This window comes from Passer domesticus, chromosome 3 (genome assembly GCF_036417665.1).
Source record: "Passer domesticus isolate bPasDom1 chromosome 3, bPasDom1.hap1, whole genome shotgun sequence".
NCBI classification, from domain to species: domain Eukaryota; kingdom Metazoa; phylum Chordata; class Aves; order Passeriformes; family Passeridae; genus Passer; species Passer domesticus.
In genome coordinates this window covers 40,049,324-40,070,810 of record NC_087476.1, presented here as the reverse complement: position 1 = coordinate 40,070,810, position 21,487 = coordinate 40,049,324, and the positions used below count along the sequence as shown (strand labels likewise).

Here is a 21,487-nt window from a genome sequence, read left to right as displayed (position 1 = left end):
AGTGGTCAGGAAATCATGGTGTGAAGCACCTCAGAAAAGCTCAGAATAGACTCTGACCCAACTATAGATGCTGGGAACCAGCTGTTTACCTCAGCACAGTAAAGAGACACTTAATGCCCAATCATCCTCTTCTTGTTTGGTTTGAAATGGCAAATTTCACTGAGTAAACACAGAAAACTTCTTCAGTCTGTAATCTTACCTGTGCAAATGTTTTTGAATGTGCTCAAGCCTCCTGGGGACATGGTGTCACTGCAGCACTGCCACAGTTCCCAGTCCCTCTCTGTCACCACGCTGGCCCCATGGGAGGATGGAATCAGAAATAACACCTGCAAGCTGTGCCTCACCTTCATCCTGCCACGAGGTCTGGGCAGAACTAGGGCATGTCAGTGGCCACACACCAGTGACACTCATACTGACAGACAAACTATTTATATTACAGTTTTAATGGCACATACCAGTAGTGGACAAAATCCGCAGCAGTGAGAGGAAGGATTTTCATCTTATTGCATTTCATTTTGTTGACACTTCCCTTTTTGTCAGGGCATACCCTGCCAGGACAGCAGCACAGTGACTGTTGGCTGAGCTGTGACCCAGTCCCACTAAGGTTGCTGGGTTGGTTTTTCCCTTTTATCCCCAAGCTCTGTGCTGGGGAATTCTCATTTTGCCAGCCTCCAGCTAGGCCGAGGGCAGCATTTTGGTTCAGAGCCATATTGTGATTTTGAAGTAACTCTGTCACCTCTCCCATGTCATTTTAGGCTGTAGGTTGGGAGTGGTGTGCATTCAAGTTAAACCAGCAGCTCCTTTCCAGATGTGCACCAGCCATGCTCCAGTTCCTAACGGCAGCATAAGGGTGGGAAATAATAACTGGTCTTTTGGCTTTGTACCATCTGAGTACTGGGAACATTTGAGCCAGAGGACCAGAACAAACCTAGCCCAAAGCAAAAAAATGTGAAGAGTACATGGAGTAAACAGAGAGAACTTAGTGCTAAGGTTTTACCTGCTGATCTGCTCCTACTCGGCTGAGCTACTTGCTGACATAGAATTACCCTCTGATCACTCACAAAAACTTAAGTGGGGACAGGAATCTACACAGAAACTACAGATGTATCCATTTTAGAGTCTTTTCTTCAATTGCAGCAGCAAGAAGAAATGACGCTGTTACTTGGGTGCATCTCTGCAAGCACCAGCCTGTGCGGGGCACCTCCAGAGGGATGGGAGCCCAAACTCCCAGCTCAGAGATGGCTGGGATGAGATGGAGTCTGTCCAAACTGTTTCCATCACACTATGCCACACCCTGCCCATCACAGCACATGTGAAATGCACACACAAGAACAGGCATTGGGAAGCAAAGACTGCTCCTGTGTCTCATCTCACAATCTGTTATTTGTCTCCACACTGTTGTGCAGCTTTCACATTGCTAGTGGTCATCAGCCAGCCAGACAAAACAATCTTTTCTAATATCCGTTTTGTAATTTGATTTTTTTTTTACATATAGTTATTTTCACTCCCAGCACAATGTCTAAAATGAGACATCAGATTAGCACTTTGAAAAATAAAAATCATAGTTATTTGGATTATTACCTCCAGAATGTTAAACTACAGGAGACACATTTGAAACACAGTTTGGGTCATACGTTTCCATTAATTTGGGGGGAAAGATGTGAAGGAAGAAGAGAAAGACGAGTGTTGTTTCCTCATAAAGTAATAAAATAAGCAAAATTATTTCCTTCTCTTCACAAAGGGCCCCTCACATCAAGTACACAGCTTACATCTTTTTCCTTGCAATATTGCTCATCTCTGGTGTTTTATCATTACATTCCCTTCACATACCGCTCTTCACTTTTAGATTAATCTGCCAAAATGAGATGCTAAGGATTTGCATACAGATTTGACTACACAAAAATAGATCTGGAATTAATAACAGTCTCTATATGTTTTAATTTCTTCTAGACTGGAGTACCCTTGCCTCCAGCAGTATTCTTGGCTTTGAAAGTCATCAAGCTGATTTGTCTGCTCTTAGGTTATGATGCCACATGCTGCTACACTGTCCCCTGCAATCAAAGTGCTCGCAGAGATAGATTCCATGCCTTCCCCTAACAAGTATATTTTATAGATTGGCAGTTTTGATCTCCCCTCCCCAGGGGGATAATCTGCATCTTAACAGGTTTCTATAGATACATCTGTCATTAAATATGCCATCTTATATCTGCATCAATTTTCAAACTCTAGTTCCTTCTAACTTTGAAGTGCTATAGCAAAAGTTTAAAATTTTCTGCCAAAATTCAGATTTAACAAGTTTGCAATGTCCTCTTGAACCATTTTTTTTTAAAATACTACAGACAGCTTGGAAAGGGCGAAAGAGCAGCAATATGTCTCTTAAAAATAAGAAAAGAAGGGGGAAAAGAGTTTAAATGGTACTAAAAATAATACATACTTTCTCAGAAAAGAAATGGGGTAGTTCTGAGAGAATTTCTTACACTTCTCTGTCATGTTTTCTATGAGGAAAGGAGAGGATAGAGAGCCATCATAATGAGAGAAAGTAGTCAAAAATACAAACCATGCTATTAAATTTAATGCCAAGCAATAACAGCTAATGTGGTAGTAACCCAACAGTAAGAGAAAGAGAAAAAATAATGTCTGTCTGGTTAAATGACAGAAAATTTACAGTTTGGTCAGCATTTGCTGTTTTTGTAAACAGAGGGATGATTATACCACTTTATATGAGCAGTTTGCTTTGAGGACTCCAGTTCCTGGGAAGCAAGGAGCACCTTCAGGACAAGACATTCTTGCTCTTACAGACAGGAGACCACCCTCAGGGAAAGGCCATCATCTGCCCCATGGGCTCACAATGTTTTTACACTGCCACAATAACTGTCTCTCACTCCCTTGTAGGCTGTAAATGTTGCTTTTTAAGCCTTCCAAGACCTGTAAATTCCCAACTCATGCAACAGTGATCCTCTACATGGGGAAATTGCTCAAGGATACCAAAATACACCTCATCCATCCCTTTCCCACACTTGATAAACATTTTGTGTTATTGCAATCCTCCCAAACACTCTACAAAGCACATTGACACACTTCAAGACACACTTCTAAAAAGAGAAGGGTAGGAGGCAGTAGATTCAACATTTTCCTCAATGACAATTTATAAACCACATTTATAACATGGCCTAGCAAGGCCCCCATATGACTTGAGAAACCTGATCCAATCCAAATCCCCCAGAAAATATCACAGCTCTCTCCGCAGTCCCAAAGTGCGAGGCTGCGTGCGGGAATCTGAGTTCACTGGGAGACGTGTAAAACTACATGTTGGCAAAGAGCTCCATGTGTGCTCCCTCCAGCAAATCCAGAGAATATACAGAAACCCACGACATGTACCCTAAGGTGCCTTGCTATTTTAAAACAGAAATCTCTCCTCTCTTAGGTGTCTGTGTGTTAAACACAAGATAATCCCTCGTCAACATGCAAAACAAACCTGCTGCCTCTTACTGCAGCCAGCCCAGGTGCAGTGAGGAGAGCTGAGCTGGAGCACGTTCTCCCAAGGTAAGAAGTCCCCTGGAAGAGGCCAACAGCAGCTCTGCTTAGTGGTCTTTGACTCCAGGTGCAATCGAGCCACAAACAACAGCAGCACAAGCCCTAGGTTTGTTTAAATCACTAAAGCTGGATGTTTACATTCAATCAGTGGTATCAAACCAATAATGTGCATCACTAAAAGGTGTGAAATCATTCACTCAAATACAGTAAAAATTAAGTCTCTATATATATGGAACATAAAGAGACTAGCACTGGGCCACTGAGGCAATTTTTAGGCACCTGTTAACTTCCCATTCCCAGCAAATTCTGTGGCAGCCACACTGTAAAACTTGATTTGGATGGATTCTGTAAACTACTATTATTCCAGATCTATTTTTCATAAAATAATTTTATAGACTTTTCTTGAGAAAAAATTCTTTACTTCATGACAGAATACTGATGATAAGGTCATACTTTTCATCCCAAATCACTCGCAAACTCAGAATAATTCTTCGAGATATGTTATCACCATCATTTCCTTGGTCAAAACCTTCACCGTTAGGAAAAAACCCAACAGTTTAAAAACCAAAAAAGAATGAATCTTGAATTTTGAAAAAAAAATAAAAATATCCCCTATATTAAGTACAAAGCAACTTTACAGGGATGGCTTGTTTACCTCCTTCTCCCAAGCTATGTGCATGTCAAGATGTTATTCTAGCTGACACACAGGGTCAGACAACTTGGGCCTCTGCAAAACACTGGTGTAACACTTTGTTTTAAACAAGACTTTTCATGTGCTAATCTCTGGAGCACCTAAAGCAAAGGGAAGTGTCATTATCCCAAGATGCAGGTGCAGGAATGGCCCAGAGTTGGAATGTCTGGCAGAGGTCCCCTGTCCCTCGATGTCCCCAGGGGCACTAGACCTATACCGGTGGAGGAAGGTTAACGTGGATAGAAAAGGAGGTCTCCAGATTTGCATGTGCACTCCACAGAGGATGCTGGGAAATGGGCATAGTTCAAATCCTTGCTCTTATGGAAAATATCTCCCCGCTTTTATAGATAGTGATTGTTAGTCATGTTGAACTCCAAAGTGTTTAGTGTATTTAGTTTTTCTTTCACTGAAATACTTCACTTTACAAGCATTGTGGCATGCAATTCATTTGTGAAATTGGTCATGGCACCAGATGTTAACTGGGGCCTGAAAGAATTACCTTTCTATAAAATTTCCAAACTATCTGCCCAATGCAGTATCAGTACAGAAAACTATTTATTGTAGTTTAACCCCAGTCAGCAACTCAGCCTCGCACGGCCACTCATTCACTCCCCCAGCATGGGATGGGGAGACAATTGGAAAAGTAAAACTGAGAACATTTGTGGGTTGGGATAAAGAGAGTTTAAGAGGTAAAGCAAAAGCCATGCACACATGCAAAGCAAAACATGGAATTAATTCACTGCTTCTTATGAGCAGGCAGGTGTTCAGCCATCTCCAGGAGAGCAGGGATCCATCAAGCATAATGGTGATTTGGGAAGTCTAATACCAGCACTATGAACACCCCCTATTTCTTCCTTCTTCCCCCAGCTTTATATGCTGAGCATGACAGCGCATGATCTGGAATATTCCTTTTGTCAGCAGGGGTCAGCTGTCCTGGCTGTGTCCCCTCTCAAGCCCTTGCCCATCCCCAGTCTCCTCACTGGTGGGGTGGGGTGGGAAGTAAAATCACCTTCACTCTGTAGAACCACTGCTCAGCAATAACAAAAACATTCCTGTTTCCAGCACAAATACAAAACATTGCCCAGACTAGCTGCTATGAGGAACATTAACTCTACCCCAGTCAAAACCAGCACATTATTTTAATAAATTCTCATGCTTTGTTTTTCTTTAAATAAGAAAATAAAATTAGGACTGTGGGGGAAAACACATAAATAATAATAATATAAAAGTCTTGTTTAAAACCATAAATAATATAACAATGAAAATATGGAGGTTGAAAACTCAAGGGCTGAACCCACTTGTGCTGAGGAGAAGGACTGACTAGTTCCAGTATTCAAAAGGCTCCCTCTTTTATTCTGCTTCTGTCAGGTTAAAAACCTCAAAGAGGTGGTGGCAGCTTAGGATTCCCTCTGTCACCTGAACACCAGCCACCCACCTACTATTGCCAGTATGTAAACTCATACAGTGGCTTGTTTTGTCCATTTTCCTTTCCTGCTGCCTTTGCCATGATTTGATTATCTATTAGTTTTGAATCCTTGTCATATTTGTCCAAAAGAGCATGAAAGCAAAGCTGAAAATGAATCCCAACAATAATAGAAATCCCTTAAGTCTAGTTAGCTTTTGATCAGCAAAGCCTTTAAGAGGGCACGGGGCTGCAGCAGAGGCACTGAGTAAGTAAATGGTCAGTGTGCAGATCAAGCTTTGATGATGCTCTCCACAAATAGAAGGGCTAGAAACTTTTATTAACACTATTTAATTTATTCCCTCACTACAAAACTGGCACATTTCCATGGTTCCCTTGCCAGCTGGTAGTAGCAGAATGACTTTGAGAGCTCTTTGCTGATGACCTGTATTTCCCAGAAAAAGCAGCAGGGATACAGCTCAGAAACATTTCTAACTCAGACTAATTTTTTAATTACTTAATTTTAGGCCACATACTTCAAAATTAGGTTCCCTCCTGCATTACTAATTACTTTTATGCTAACATTTTATATTCAATGATGAACAGTGGATTTTCCAGCAGTGACTATGATACAATAAAACATCTCTCTGTACTATTCCCCTGCCCCTGAATGTACATGTACCACAAACTACATTCTGGTCCTAAGCAATTAATTAATAATAGAAAGCTAGCTATAGTTATTACATCTCCATCCACTTTTCTTTTTAAAATGACTCTATTCAATACACAACCAGGTTTCAGTGTGAGAGGACAAAATTCAGATCGCTATCTACTGAAGAGTTGTGCAGGAAGTGCGCTCTTGTACTTCATAATAACCTGTCATAATTGAGCAACTCAAAACTTTCTAAGCATTTTCTCAGAACCTGCCTAAATGAAATGCTGTGTCTACCTTATTCCACTGTTGGCAGTATTTTCAAATATGAATGGAACGATACTGATAAAATATAGTTTGTTGTTTTGCCCCATTTTAAAGAATTCATCCAGTAGACTTCCACTTACCTCTTCCACTGATTCTACAGCTCTGTTAGAGGCATAGCCTTGAACACAATATCACGCTGTATCATTTTCTAAACACGAGGGGAATTTAAAACACACAGGCATGCATGCATTTCACCTACATAACTAAGCACATGAATTAATCCTTAGGATAATTTCCCCCTTCCCTAGCAAATCTGGAAAGATTAAATTTAATCTTCAACCAGCCCTTTGACTTAAAAACTGCTATCAAATACTTTTTTGAGTTTTGATTGTTTTGTTGTTTGGGGGTTCTTTTTCATGAGATTAAGACAAAAATATTACTTTTTTCATTTACTGGAGGAAAGACCACACTGATGGATTTCTAATGCATATTCTATTATTTTACATGAAAATAACATGTAACACCATTTTTTAAAAAGTCCTATTCCTCATAAATACTGACATATGTAAACCACAAAATAAGAAAAAAAATCAGCAATCAAGACAGCAGTAGTAACATCCATGTATTTGAAGTGCCCACTGCAGACACACATCCCTCTCCACTAATAAAATAGGAAAAGTAGTGAATAAACACAATAATGCTCTGAATACACCCAGCTGGTAGCCTAACACACAAATCCTGTCCCTGTACTCTACCTGGGTCTCACCTCAGGATTCACAACACAACTCTACAAGACTCCCTAAATTATGGTCACTAAAGAAAATGACCCAAAGGACCTGCCAAGGATCCTGGTGATTTTCTGTGTTCTGTCCTGCTTTTAATTCCAAAGTCATCATTCATGGCTTTAGTGCACATGTATTAAAAGAGATACTTGCAAATTCCCCTGCCAATACTTGACAATCCATTCCCATGAGGCACTTAATCCATAGGGACAGAAAGGTACATCTGCATAAACGACACACTTTGAGAAGCACAGCGCAGGCCTGAGAAGCTAACTTAATCTTCCATTCAAATTCTATCCTTTCACCACAGGCATTCCAGACCATATTAAAATCCCTGGAGGGTATCTACGGTGAAGATGCCAATCACTGAACATTTACCTCAAGGGCTGGCCCCATTTACTCATTAGCTTCCTTAATAAATATTACAACTATATAACCTTCCGTGGCACACGTCTTAGTAAAGGGGGAATATTTTTCTGTCAAATCTTCTGTAGACAGCATCAGCCGTACTCCGAAATAACTAATACCCACTACAAGGACTGCGGTAACTAAATCCTCCCACCCCCATCAATGGAACATAACAACTAAAGACTCAGTTGCAAATGACATGTTCTTTTAGGATTATAGGGTCTATACATTCATTTATCTGTGCCATAAAGCCATGGTTACATCCAGACAGCCTTGTGCACTTGTTATGGACAGAGCCATGGATGATTTCTAAAAATGGTCATCTCAGCGTGTTTCAATATTCTGAACAGCAAGTGGGAGTAAATCATACATTTACCTTCAAGCCCTGGAACAACACAAGCTAACAAGCAGTTAATTTTCCATTTCATCATCAGGCATAAGTGAATCATAGAATATTCTGAGTTGGAAAAGACCCACAAAGATCATCAAAGTCCAACTCCAGGCCCTGCACAGGCTCAGGAACCACACCATGCGCCTGAAAGCGTTGTCCAAATGCTTCCAGAACTTTGTCACAGTGATGTTATGACCACCTCCCTGGGGAGCCTGTTCCAGTGCCCTATCAACCTGTGGGTGAAGAACCTTTTCCTGATATCCAACCTAAACCTCCCCTGACACAACTTCAGGACTCCCTTGGGTCCTGTGACTGTCAAAAGTACCAGAAACAATGTCCTTTTTTGTTTGTTTTTAGGAAGCTCATAGAATTTATCATGGGAAATTTGTCCAAAAGTGCATTATCATTCCAGTTCACTGTGATTTATGAATGGCAACTGGAGATAGCACATATGATATCAGCAGCTCTGAAATACTGAGTGTAATGTATAAGATACATTACACTCCTATACTTCTAATGAGGCTTCAGTTCTTTGTCCTCTCTGCAGAGAAAAGTTATCATGACATATAAACCAAAGATTTATTACTTTAATTCAAGACAGTATTTTGGTATTTTGTTAGTACCTCAAACTGTGTGAAACGTTTTCTACCTGATATCCAAAGAAGACCATCCACCACATATCCCGCATGGCACGAGAGCGACCGATCAAAGGACTGTACAAAGGTCCACTTGTTCTTCTTGGGGCAGTAGCGTTCGACTGTGGGCAACACTTGACGCAATTCGTTCCTGCCCCCTACGGCATATAGGTACTCGTCCACGGCTCCCAGCACAAAGTGTTCCCGGCAGTTCTTCATCGGAGCTATCTCCGCCCAGGAGTTAGTGCGGGGGTCGTATCGACAGACAGTTCTCACGGCACACGTGCGCCCTGTGGAGTGCTCTACCTCTCCACCAGCTACAAAAAGGAAGTCTCCCATGACAGCAACGCAGTGGTGGCTCCTCCCCACAGGCATAGGCGCCAGCTCGCTCCAGTTGGCGATCCCCGCGATATGAACGTTCTCCTGGTCTACCGGATTGAAGTACCGCAACTCCTTCACTTTACAGACTTCTCGTTTTTTCCCACCAATAATATAAAGAGTATCTGACTGGAAGCGAGGTTTTGTCCTTGCAGTTTGCCAAACCGGCTGTGCATAGACGCTCTGGTGGTAAGCCAAGGCCTCGTTAATGAGCGCTGTCGCAGTTTCACTGGCTTGGACGAGAGGATGAGTGAGAGCTACAGTATGCAGTGTATCCACATCCATAAGGCCAAAGCGGACGTACTGGAGGAGTTCATCCAGATACTGGTAGCGGCAGTTGTGTTCCAACCACCTCACAGCCAGCTAAAAGTGGGGGGGAGGGAAGGAAAAAACAACACACGTGTTATTTGCACACAATTCTGTCAAAATATGGTCTTTTGAAATTTGCTTGCCTTCCAAAAGCAGATATATATACTTGCCTCAGTTGTGGTATCTATGCATCTAAAAAGCAGCTGTGAAAGCCTGTTAGTGCATATAGAAAGATACACTGTATATACAAAAGCATAGCATTGCACCAGCTCCCTGAAACAATTCCACAGCATTATCAGCCACTATGCAATACTCCCCCTGTGCAATCCGTTAGTGTTGCTGGAGACCATACTATCCCTGAATCAAGCTGCTGGAAAAAGAATATTAACACAGGGGCTATGGGATCAGTGGACACCACAGGTACACTAGAAAGAAGACTAATGTCAAAAGATTACAAAGAAAAGCCCTTTCTGCCTTTCATATTTTATCCTATTTATGACAAAATAGTGAAGAAATTTAACACATTACATACTGAATCCTTCCTTTTTTTTTTTTTTTCTTCTTTATTTTATTTATAAAGTGGAGAAAGGTGTAAGGGGACAAAAAAATTAGGTCAGAGAAGAGAAAAGCACAGAAGAGGCCCTGCTAGTTTGGGGCAGACAGAAAGCAACAATTCAGCAATTGCAGCTAGTACCAACATTCAAAATTAAGCATAGTATTCAAATCACATAAAGCTTATTGAATCCAACTGGTCCTGAAGAGAGGTTAGGAAAGGCCTAAACCATTTCAGGCATTGTTGTATAAGTTATTTTGGAAAACATCCAGTAATGAAGATACCAAAACATCCTCAGGAAAACCTTTCCCATGCTCTGATATCCTCTCAGACAGATTTTCCTCTTTCATATGCAGAAGCTTTAAACCTTTAAACTCATAGCTCCATTTTCCACTTTTGGGTTTATGTTCCAGAGAACCGTATAAAATTATTCATCCATACAGGACGAAAAATATTTTGTTACCTTCTTTTTCTTCTCCACCTCAGATGCATTTTAATATTGGTGTGAGCTTCCTCCTCAGTGAACAAAAAAAGTATTTCAATGCATCTTAGGTCATATTTTCTAAATCTCTGTTGCTTTACTCACAGTTCTCTGTTATTGAAAATTTTAATGTTTGCTGTTGAAAACTGGACATAACCTTCCTCTTAAGGTTGTAGTAGTAGTGAATAGGTTGGAAGAATCTCTTTGATGGTAACAAGCTATGCCATTCTTGCTTGTAGATCACCACATAAGACTGTGGTGTCATACTGCACTATGATGTTGCTGATCCATATTTAAGCTTATGACTGAATACTATTCTCACCTTTTTTTTTTTTTGTGGTTGGTTTCTTTGTTTAGGGTTTTTTTCGGCAGTATTTCCACAGAATGTCATGCTTTCTCTGTCATTACCCAACTCTCTACTAATACTTTAGGCCACTTCTCCAGTCAAGATCATTCTCAATCCAAATTGTATTTTCAAAAGTGCTAAAAAACCATTTCACCTTCTGATTTCTGGAAACATAAATCCCTTATTATCCTTTCATCCAAGGCGTTAACAAAGACATTGACTAGTTCTGAATGAGGACTAACTCTACTTGATACTTTAAATAATTTTGGCACAGAACTCGTGGAGTGGGTGTTTTTAACACGCTGAGCGATTAAAGAAAAATTTCAGCTAAATCTTATGGTCCTATACTGTTGTTGGGAATGTCACATAAAGGAGCTGAAAATAAAGGCTGCTCTTATTCATGGCTTTCATATATGATGTATTAAATTTATTACTGTTTCTGTATTTCTGTCAAAGAGGGTAGATGAAAAACCAAAACCACCTTCTTATTAAGATTAATTTGAAACACTTTTTCCTCACTGTGAACCAAAGAATCAATGAAGGGCATCAAAAATGCACCAGCAGTTCAGTCTGTTAAATGCTGTATTGAGTTTCAAATACATGTATTAGCTATATGTATTTTGACTTACTAGTAAAAAAAGACAATAATTAAATGTATTTGAAAATGTTTTTGGACTTGAAATCATTGAGCTTTATAGTCAGGTGTTCTAAACCCACCAAACCCATGTGTCAGGTGTCCCCTACTGAGTTGCACCAGGCAACTTCCTATTGTGTGTCTTTAGCCATCTGAATGATTCTTGAAAGGTATGTCACTCTCAGTCACTTGAAACTGAGGAGAAATTCAGGCTAACTTCAGCATATATCAACTAAATGATATGTGGGTTACTATATTGAGATAGAAGAATTTACAAAAACTGAGTTCTTATCTGCGCTTGCATCCAACAGACTGGTTACTTTTGGAACTATAAATTCATGCCTTTACTCACATCTAAAATGGCATCACAGAGGTGTCACTTGGGCTGCAATGGCAGACATTACAGACTCTCTAAAAGACAGGCACTAATGTAAACCAGGACTTGGTAACCACAAGTCTTTCAGAGGAAGTTTAATATTAATGCCTTATTAATATCTTAGAACTTCATCCATCTGCTTTCATTTTATTGTCCTGCCTTTGGTCCCCAATAAATACTGTATAAACACACGAGGAATACCACATACTAACACCACATGCATAACTTCAGAGAAATGGTACTTGCATTCATTTCTGGATTTGGGATGTGGGATGATCTGCACAGAAGGCATGGACATCTCTGTTACAATACATTCTCTCTGCTGTAGGAAGTTTGGCATATGCAACTTGATTCATACTGAATTATGTCTCTACTGAGAATAGTCCTGGAGTTGTAAAAAAATGTTTCACTGCAACCAGTAATGTTTCACTTTTCCCTAAACCACTACAGTGCACAAAATTGCAACCACAATGGTTGCAAAGATTCTGATACAAAGATTCTGTTGGCACTCATATGAGATCTACAATCTATCCGAATCTTGAACCTAAACCCTTCTCTATCCATTCCACACTATTTTATCCCCACTCATCTGTCCTGCATCTTTTTTTTTATGAAAACCTTTGAACCTTTCCAAATTAAGTTTATTGCAGCCTGCTTGGGATTCTCTACGTGTTGCACCTCAAGGTATCTTTGGAAGGGCTACTTCCACCTTTCCTCTCTGACAAGCAGCTGCAGCAGCAATGGGGAGGGCAATGTGATTCCCAGGCTGTCTCTTGTGTAGGGTGCTATTGGCTCTTACCAGACTCCATATCTGAGGTCAGTTTGCTGTGGAAGACTTCATTTTATTGTATGAGTTTAGAAAGCAGGGCTAAACCGTGCACACCACCTGGATGTTCTGTAGGCATTTGACAGAATGCAGAGAAGCTTCACTGAGTCTGAGGGAAACAACAGAGGTCTGTGTATCACAATGTGTTTAGAAGCTCCTGCCCAAATCAACTCATGCTACTGTTTGAACACAATCTGACTACAGTGCCCTGTGTGACCCACACCTAATCTGTGACACTCCAAGGCAGAAAAAAGGACTTAAGAGATAAAAGCTATATTGTTTTTATCAACTTGTCTTGCTATTTGTGACAATTACAGTTTTAAAATTAATTTTGGGTCACTAGTTAAAAATAAGTGCCAGGAATTTAACCTACAAATGTAGGTATCTATATTTAGAGAATACAGGACAAGCTCCTAAATTGTGACACAAGGCTGTGGAACAGGTCATCTGGCTTCAGGAACACTCTCCAACCAAGCCTTAGACTTCTACACTGGTTTTGCAGCACATTGTTACATGTGCTCTAGCAGAACATGATGTCTCCACACTATGGGGGCATGGAAGAAAATTGGGTGTGGATGAACAGTCTAGCAACAATTGGAGGGCTGAGAAAGTTCAAAAGAAAAAACCTGAATTCCCAAACACATATTTCACTTGTAGTAGAAGTAGTCACTGGAGGACTGTAACACAGTTCTAACTTTCCTTCAGTGCAAAGGAGCAAACATAACTCTCATCAACATATGGGAGACACAAACTTCAATGCACAAGATCAGCACACATCTGTATGTATATTTATCAACACAATTTCTAACACCTTTACTCAGGTTTTGTTTAATCAACGCCCAAAAATGTGGTACATAAAAACTCCAGAATTCACCCCATCTATACACTGATTATAGTGGCAATAACAATTAGCAACTATAATCAGTATTGGCAAAATAAAATCAAAGCCATTACAGGCTTTATGATGCTGCAAGAAAAGACATTCTGGCTTCTCTAAGGAAATACCAATAGCACTTGAAATTACAACTGTGCTTAAAATGCTAACAAGCAAGCAAGCAAAAAAAAAAAAGACAACCACAATTTTGAGGTTTAAAATATTTGTATTGGTGCTAAATAATTTACAAAAATAAGGAAAGACTCCTACTCCTACTGCCATATAGGCAAATTCTGTTTAAACTGCTGGAAGCTTCTTTTCTATTAATTTTAATGTATGAGTGTGTGAGTAAAGGAAGCCACAGCCTAGTGCCTATATCAACTTTAATAAATAATATATTTTGCCATATTCATCTTCTAAACTAAGTAAATGACAAAAGTAGACCCTCAGAAGGGCAGAATTTTCAAACCAGATTAATTCTCTTATTCTAATGCCTTAACCCAAAGGATTTTTCTTCCCCAAGATTACATTATGTGATTTAGAAATGGAGTGCATTCTCAAAAGAGCAGAAAAGAGATGGAAAAATATGTTGTGGCACAGTTGGAGCACACATCAAAGTACATCTGCATGTTGGATAGCGAGTTCATTGTTTTTCCAACACCTGCTTCTGCTTCCAGCACAGTGCTTGAACAGTCCAAGCCACACAGGCTTGGAGCACAGTCCTTCCCTCCCTGCTGTTAATGGTGAACACACCACATATAACTCAGAGCTAGAGAGGCCACGGAGGCACAGGAGGTTAAAGCTGAGCTAGGAATTTCACTCCTCTTGAAGACATCCCTGCAAAAAGTAGCTACCTGGCCCTTTGGGCTGCCAGCTGTCCCAGGGAGCAAGAGAGCCCATCACACCTGTGCCTTGCCTGCTCAGCATCCCCTGCAGTCCTTCTCAAGCCACTCTGCTGGGAAAGGTGCCAGACCTTCACTTGACACCACACCAAGCCTCCTAATCAGAAAAGCCAAGCCACTTCATGAGTGCAAAAAGCTTGACATACTCGTATTTATTAGACTCAGGTTCACTTAGAAACTAATCTAAGTCACAAAGCCAACGTCAGGGAAAGTTTCTGTTGACAGAGTTCCAAGAAAGAAAAAAAACTTACCTAAGCCTGGGCTCTGTGAGGGGCCACAGGAACTCTATTAAAGTCATCTTGGCCTGCTCTTTATTTGATGTATTCATGCTACTTTTTGTCATCCAAGGTGTCTAGCAAATGAGATGAAGTCAAAAAGTGACAGCAGTGGAAAAATTGAGGCGGTTGGATTGTTGGGGTTTTTTTTGTTTGTTTTGTTTGTTTTAGCAACAACAAATAGAAGGAAACACATTTTCTAAGGTTTTAAAACAATTCACATTGCCTCATTAAAAAAAATGGAAATCCTAATTATAATAACCTAGTGAATGTTCTCACTTTAGGAGAAAACAAAATTTTAAATGTGGAAACCAAAGTGGAAAGCTGCATTTCCCTGGACTGAGATCAGATATGTGCAATACAAATGACTAATTTATGTGTGAAAATCTGATGATGATATTAAATCAGGGGAAGAGAAAGAACTATACATCTCACCTCAACAGTACTTCTGTTCCTTAACAGAAGCAAAAGTTTTTGACCAGAAAAAAAAAATCAAATTAACATCTTTGTATCCTTAGCATACTGGACAGTGGCTGATTCTATTGATTTTTGAAGCCAAGAAGAGTCATGAAAGCAACACAGTTACTACAGTAATCACCTTAAACAATCACCAAGCGAACTTCAAACAAAAAACTTGGACTTTACTAGTTTGGTATTTGAAACACTAGGAATATATATTTTGGCTGTAAACTCGCACGTAATTTATAATTTTGTCTTTTATTAGATTTTATCTAACTCAGCAAGTCTGAGGTTTTCCAGACTGGGATCTCCTGTCTCAAAACCACATTTCAGTTGGCAATTGTCAGCAACACCCTGACTCTTCAAATTTCAATACAGGAGCACAATCTATGGATAAACCAGGACATTTACCAAAGGTTTGAACAAAGTCTATTGAGGGCTATGGAGGAACTTCCACCTAATCTAAAATCAACAGGGGTTTCCAAAGGGCCTGAAATTGGATCTCTAAAGGGTCTTTGTCATTCTCTCTCTGTCTCTAGAGGATAAAAAAGGACAAAATTGAGGGGGTTTAGGATACTCATTGAAGCTTTTTAAGCAGGATCAACTAAATTTTTCTGTATCGTCCATTTAGGAAGAAAAATGTAAGAATTGTCGCTGAGAGAAAAAGTCCCACCACACAACAAAACACATGCACACAATTTTTCAAAGCCATGAGTTACACATGAATATTTTTAGAAGTTAGTAACCATGCAGGCACAGCCTCCAGACTCCTGCAATTTTATCAGTCAGGTGCTATCTTACACAGTTGTGGACAGCAGGAAAAATAAGTGTCTCGAGTCTAGATGCAAGAGAGCCTTAAAGATAGAAATCTTTTCCTTCTCTTTATTTTTAATTTAAAATGTGCATAAAAATAAGACTCTAATGAGCTGCATGTGGAACAATCAAAATTATGAGGTATTTGCATTTCTTTTGCACCTTGAGCCAAACAACTACAAAATCATGCATATGATTCTCTCAATATGAACACAGTAAATATTAATAATCTGTGAATCAGCAATGAAATGCCTTTTGCCCCTGAACCCTGAAGAGAGACTTTCTAACGCAAAAAGTTGCAGTGCAGTGACTGAGACCACATTTACAAGGCACCGAGCTAAGGCATATGCGTGCAGCCTGTGAAAATAAAGCTGTGCCATCCCCCACCCTCTTTACACAGAGACATTTTTAAATTACCTGTTTGTCAGTTTTACAAATGTGTGCCTACGTAAGCAGCTCCCTGTGCGGCGCTACGTTAGCAAGCAGGCGTGCTTCCATTTGCACATTTGGATTCTACAATCAGAATTAAAACATTTGCTCTGTTCAGGGTGAGCTGATAAACAGGGATTTTAAATTTTACTTCTTTTTTTATGTGAAAAATGAAAGAAAAACCTTCCTCTAGATGTATTATGCCTTTGGGCTCCATGTGAGGGAAGCGAAAAAAGACAGAGAAAGCTACTGTGAAGGTCACAGAGTGAAAGAACTTCCTCAGGGCACAGAATAAATTAAATCCCAAGGAAAAAATAAAATGTGATTTCCAGAGTGTGAGGCACAAACTCAAAATGACAATGATTGACAGCCAAACTATATCCGTGCAATATCGAAGACTGCACGTTCTCATTTACCTCAGTGTAGCCAGCAAGCGCCCATTAAACATCCGTCTGATGCCCAAATTAACCTTCTTGGCAAACTGAAAGAGGCACAAACTATCATAATCAACCTTTCATTATCACAGCAGCCTCTAGTTAAAGGGTCAGAATAATTGTGCCATCAGAGCCCTGATTGTTTTCAATCAACAGACGACTGGAGTGACAGCTCAGTGATGGAGTAGTTTGATGAAACCGCACCAGGCCTAATCAGAGCAGATGAAAGGAAGGCATGATTGGTGCAAATGAACAGTCGTGCCTCTCTTTTTCATTTACAATCTGAAATTACTCTTGAATTTACGGGGTTTTTTCTCCCTTATGAGTACCTCTGAAAGAATGTTTGACTTATTATGGGTTCTGACAGTGCAGAGTTATAAAACACAGGTAGGGTTTTCAGCCCAGGCTTTAAGTGGGTATTCAGCATAATTTTAACAAATTCACTCTTGAAAAGCACAAAATGACTAAAGACTTCCAATGACCTAACCTTTCAGTGCTGTTTGATTAGCAGAACAATTTATCACAGTTCACATTCTTCATGATAAGAGAAGATTTAAAAAAATGGGCAGGGATCATTTTCAAATGTTTTCTCTTAGCCAATATATTTATTTTATTATTGCTCTCCTGTTTTCTCTCTCTCTCTCACACACACACACGCAAAAGAAAAATATAAATTAAAGAACACTGCATTAATAACCCTTTTCCTCTATGAATGAATAATATAATCCAAGCAAGGGTTTGTTTGCAGATGAAAGTAGAGACCAATTATCATGCCACTGACAGCATCAATATTTAGTTTTCTGGTGGGTTAGATTGTTCATTCCCACATTTTAAAGGATGGGAAATTAATCAATCCTACTAGGTGCTTCTTACCTTACTCATCAGCACCGATTCAGTGTCTCACAAGTGAACGGGAAAAAAAAAAAGGAAAAATGTAGGGGCTGCTTACAGAAAATTTGGAAAGAATGAAAGATTCAAGTGCCCTGGATCTCCCCTGCTCACCTCTTCCAGACTGCCCCACCCATATAGCTTCTCCTTCTCACAGACTGTTGCAAGGAAGGTGAGGTAAATAAAAATAATCTAATTGAATTGTACCTCTGAAAGAAGTATGTCAAGTAGTGAGTGGTAAATATTTTGTTTTGTGATCTTGGTCATCATCAGATGTTCTCTAGTTTGTCAAGTATTACAAAATTCATACCAATGTTCATGTCAGCATACCAAAGGACAAAAGAAACAGCCTAGAAGCAAAGATTATGATTTGTCTGAAAGACTAGTGGATAGAGAAGTTTGATCCAAATACCAAAGGCTTTTAAGAAATTTAATGTCCTGTATCTCTTCTCATGCTACTGAAGGGAAATTTTACTTCTTAAAAGTTTGGGACTGTGGGCAGAACATTCACCTAAACATTCGCCCTCAGCAGAAGAAGCTCTGAGGAGGCTTGCACATCCTTACTGACACACATTTTCCATTTACAATTACTGAAATCTATAAAGACACTATAAAGCATAAAGACACTGTTTATGAAATATATACATATATATTTATATATATATATATATAGTGAACTCTTGGGAATGAACCCAAAACATCCCTCAGAAACCCTCAGAAACCAGTGCAGAAGGGAAGTCTGGGAAGCTGCCAACACGTGTTTTGTAGGATGCAGCAGAAAGAAGACTCCAAAGCAAACATTTCTCTACATATAAAGAGAGGTGTCTCAGATTCACATTTCCCCACCACAAGGGACCACTGCACACAATCAAAGATCCTGTCATTCTGCTATTTGTCCCAAACTCCTACCCAGCCAAGTCCACACTATTGCTAGAACTCTGCTTCAGCAGTGGCACTGGTATTGTGTACATGAATGCCCCTGAAGTCTGTTCCCAAATTGATGACTGAGATTCCAGCTGACAAGAAAGAAAAAATATTTCCAGACCCAAATATTATCACTGTGATGCAGTCAGACTCAGCTACACAAATGGACAGGGCTTGGAGGACTGAGGGTTTGGCTTAGGCAATAAAGAGGGAAGCCAAATATAAATGAACTGACTTCAGGAAATACACAGCCCCAAAGGAAGATTAAAGAACAGCAAGGTTCATTATCTCTGGAGAGTGAAAGCACTTGTTAGAGTATGTCCTCCTGACCCTGATCAGGCTCTGCAGAAGATGCAGTGGATTTGTCCAGAGTATCACACAGGGAACTGTTGACCTAAATAAGAAATGCTCTATCTCTTGGCTGGTTTGCTGGTTTGGGATTTATGTGATGTCATGGTGACAACCTGCAACTTTCAGAAATGAGCCCTGCAGTCTGTAAGCCACTTTGCGAGAGGCAGAAATTTGATTTTGATCTTTCAGCTGAAAAACACCACAGCAAGCAGAGTTATTGGTCAAAGTCTCTAGCACCAAAAAATTATGCATTTTGTGATATTATGCAGTAATTAAAGCAGAGACAGATAATGCAGGTGTATTAAAAACACACATTTATAAAAAATTCACAGCACTAAAGTGAATCACAATATATTAAAAATACTTCTCAATTTTTCTCAAGTGATAATAATAACTGCTGATAATATCTATCTCCTTAAAGCATTTAAGCAGTAAAGCATCCACCACCAATTGCTGCTGGACAAAAATGTTGTCCTGCACAGTGTTTCAATAGGTGCAAGGAGGATAATACAACATACACATCTTTGGAAGATTTCTTACTCATAATCCAACAGCTTCAGGAGTAACAACTTTAACACCTGTATTTCCATCTCAAAATTTTTAATAATTGTTCTGCCCAGCATCCTTGTGAGAAAGAGAGGAATTATTTATCCAAAGACAAACTCTCTACCAACCCAGTACAGTACCTTGCATTGTCAGTTTAGTGCTTTACTGCAAGCTTCCTTTGCCCCTAGTGCTACATAATTATAGTGGCCTTCTCAAAAGGGACATTATTTTACAAAAGAGGTTTGAGAGAAAGACAATGCTAGTTTCATCTTTTTATGTATGTGTTTCCTATGAAACACATAGAACAAAATGCCAATTTTGTAATAAAAGTAAATAATAGAATGTATGCATTCAGAATTGTATTCACTTATTTTACACACTTTCTCCATTTCTTATATTTACTGGTCACAAGAGTAAGAAGTTTACCTAGAAGACACTTATTAAACTCAATAAAGATATTCCATCTTTTTAGACTTGCAACAAATTAACTATGATCACAAATCAGCTTTACAAAAGGCTAGCTGAACTGTATTAATATATAAGATTAAATATGGTAAGTAATGATATTAAAGCAATGAGTTGCTATAACAGAAAAACTGTTCTCATCTACTGGAGTTCAAGTGAAGTAAGGTACAGACAGAACGTAAACTCTCACCTGTTGTAAATTATCACAGCTCATGAAGCTTTGTCATTTTACACCTTCTGGGGAATCTGAACTTCAAAATTATACAGAACATTGCTTCCAAGTTTCTAAAAGCAATTTATAAGCAGTAGAACTCATGCTTCCCTGAGAGAAGTTTACATTTCAACCACTTTCTCAAAATGGGAACTAAGAGAAAAATTAGATGTCTTAATCAAAATCTTCTGTCCCCTCATCTGTACAACTGAGTCTCTTTATTCCACACAAAAAAAAAAAAAAAAAATTTTGGTGCTCATGCCACAGAACAAAGACTGATGATATGCAGGTATCTGAAAGTGAGGACAAAACAGTTCCCTAAGTATCATCTGCCAAAAGTACTTGAGATATTTTTGCAGCTAAAAAGTGCCAAGCAATACAGGCAATAAATGCTTTCTTAAAATTTCAAAAAATCCTTTCTTAACTTTGGAGCAGCAAAGACAAAACTGTCCCACAGTGTGCTTCAAGAGATGTCTACTCTTTTGTGATGAGGTCCTCAAACCCAGAGGAGTTTCCTCTACAGTCACTTGGAGCTGCTCTACCAAGGCAGATTTGCAAATGTGCTTCTCACACCTAACTGGTTCTTCCACTGCGATAGAAGGGGCAAGCAAGGCTCTGTGCTACCCCTCTCAGTGACAGTCCACATGTACAATTTCATGTGTTTAAAAGCTGTATGGGGTTGTGTGCAGCTCCTATTGCAACAGACCTTATAGCTACCCCACCACTGACAGCCACTCTGCTTTCCTGTGCACTGCAATGGCTGTCACACCTGGGAGTCTACACACATAAAATAAATGAGCCCAGAATGATCACACTGGAAAAGCTCTGCTTACTCTTGTAATCAAGGCAAGTTCTGTTTTAACAAGATCATCAAAAAGGAGTGTAAAGGGTGACAATGCAAAGCAAACGAAACCAGAGCAAAGCAAAGCAATAAAGCCAAATCCAAAATATGGCGGCATCCAGAGATTCAATCTTGCTTGTTCCAGAGAAACAATCTCAACTTTTTCCTTTGAAACAAAGTCCAGCCACAGAGAGTTAGAAATGACAGGGAAATCAATCTCTTTACCATAAACATGTTCCATCAGGGTAAAACCTTACAAAGGGAAGGTCTTGTAAAACCATGGCTTAGGCCTGTTAGTTCAGCTAAGCAGGAAAGGCAAAGTGACAGCTGAATTAGAGGTAGAATAACAAGTTCTGTAACCATTGTGGGTTCACGTCGTGGTTATGGTGGTTGGTTGAATTACATTTGTT

At 39.5% G+C, this 21,487-nt stretch overlaps 1 protein-coding gene across 11 annotated transcripts in view; it reads right to left on the bottom strand.

Moving 5' to 3' along the window:
• The window catches only part of KLHL32 (kelch like family member 32), a 122,751-nt gene that overhangs the window by 8,024 nt on the left and 93,240 nt on the right, over nt 1–21,487 (bottom strand). For 9 of the 11 annotated variants that reach the window (XM_064412737.1, XM_064412738.1, XM_064412736.1 and 6 more), the window contains one exon: nt 8,777–9,503. In XM_064412737.1, coding sequence (XP_064268807.1) covers nt 8,777–9,503 — 727 coding nt within the window. Of the gene's footprint in view, nt 1–8,776; nt 9,504–10,465; nt 10,674–12,638; nt 12,660–21,487 lie in introns of those variants that run through there. The other 2 variants (XM_064412743.1, XM_064412741.1) reach the window with 2 other exon arrangements.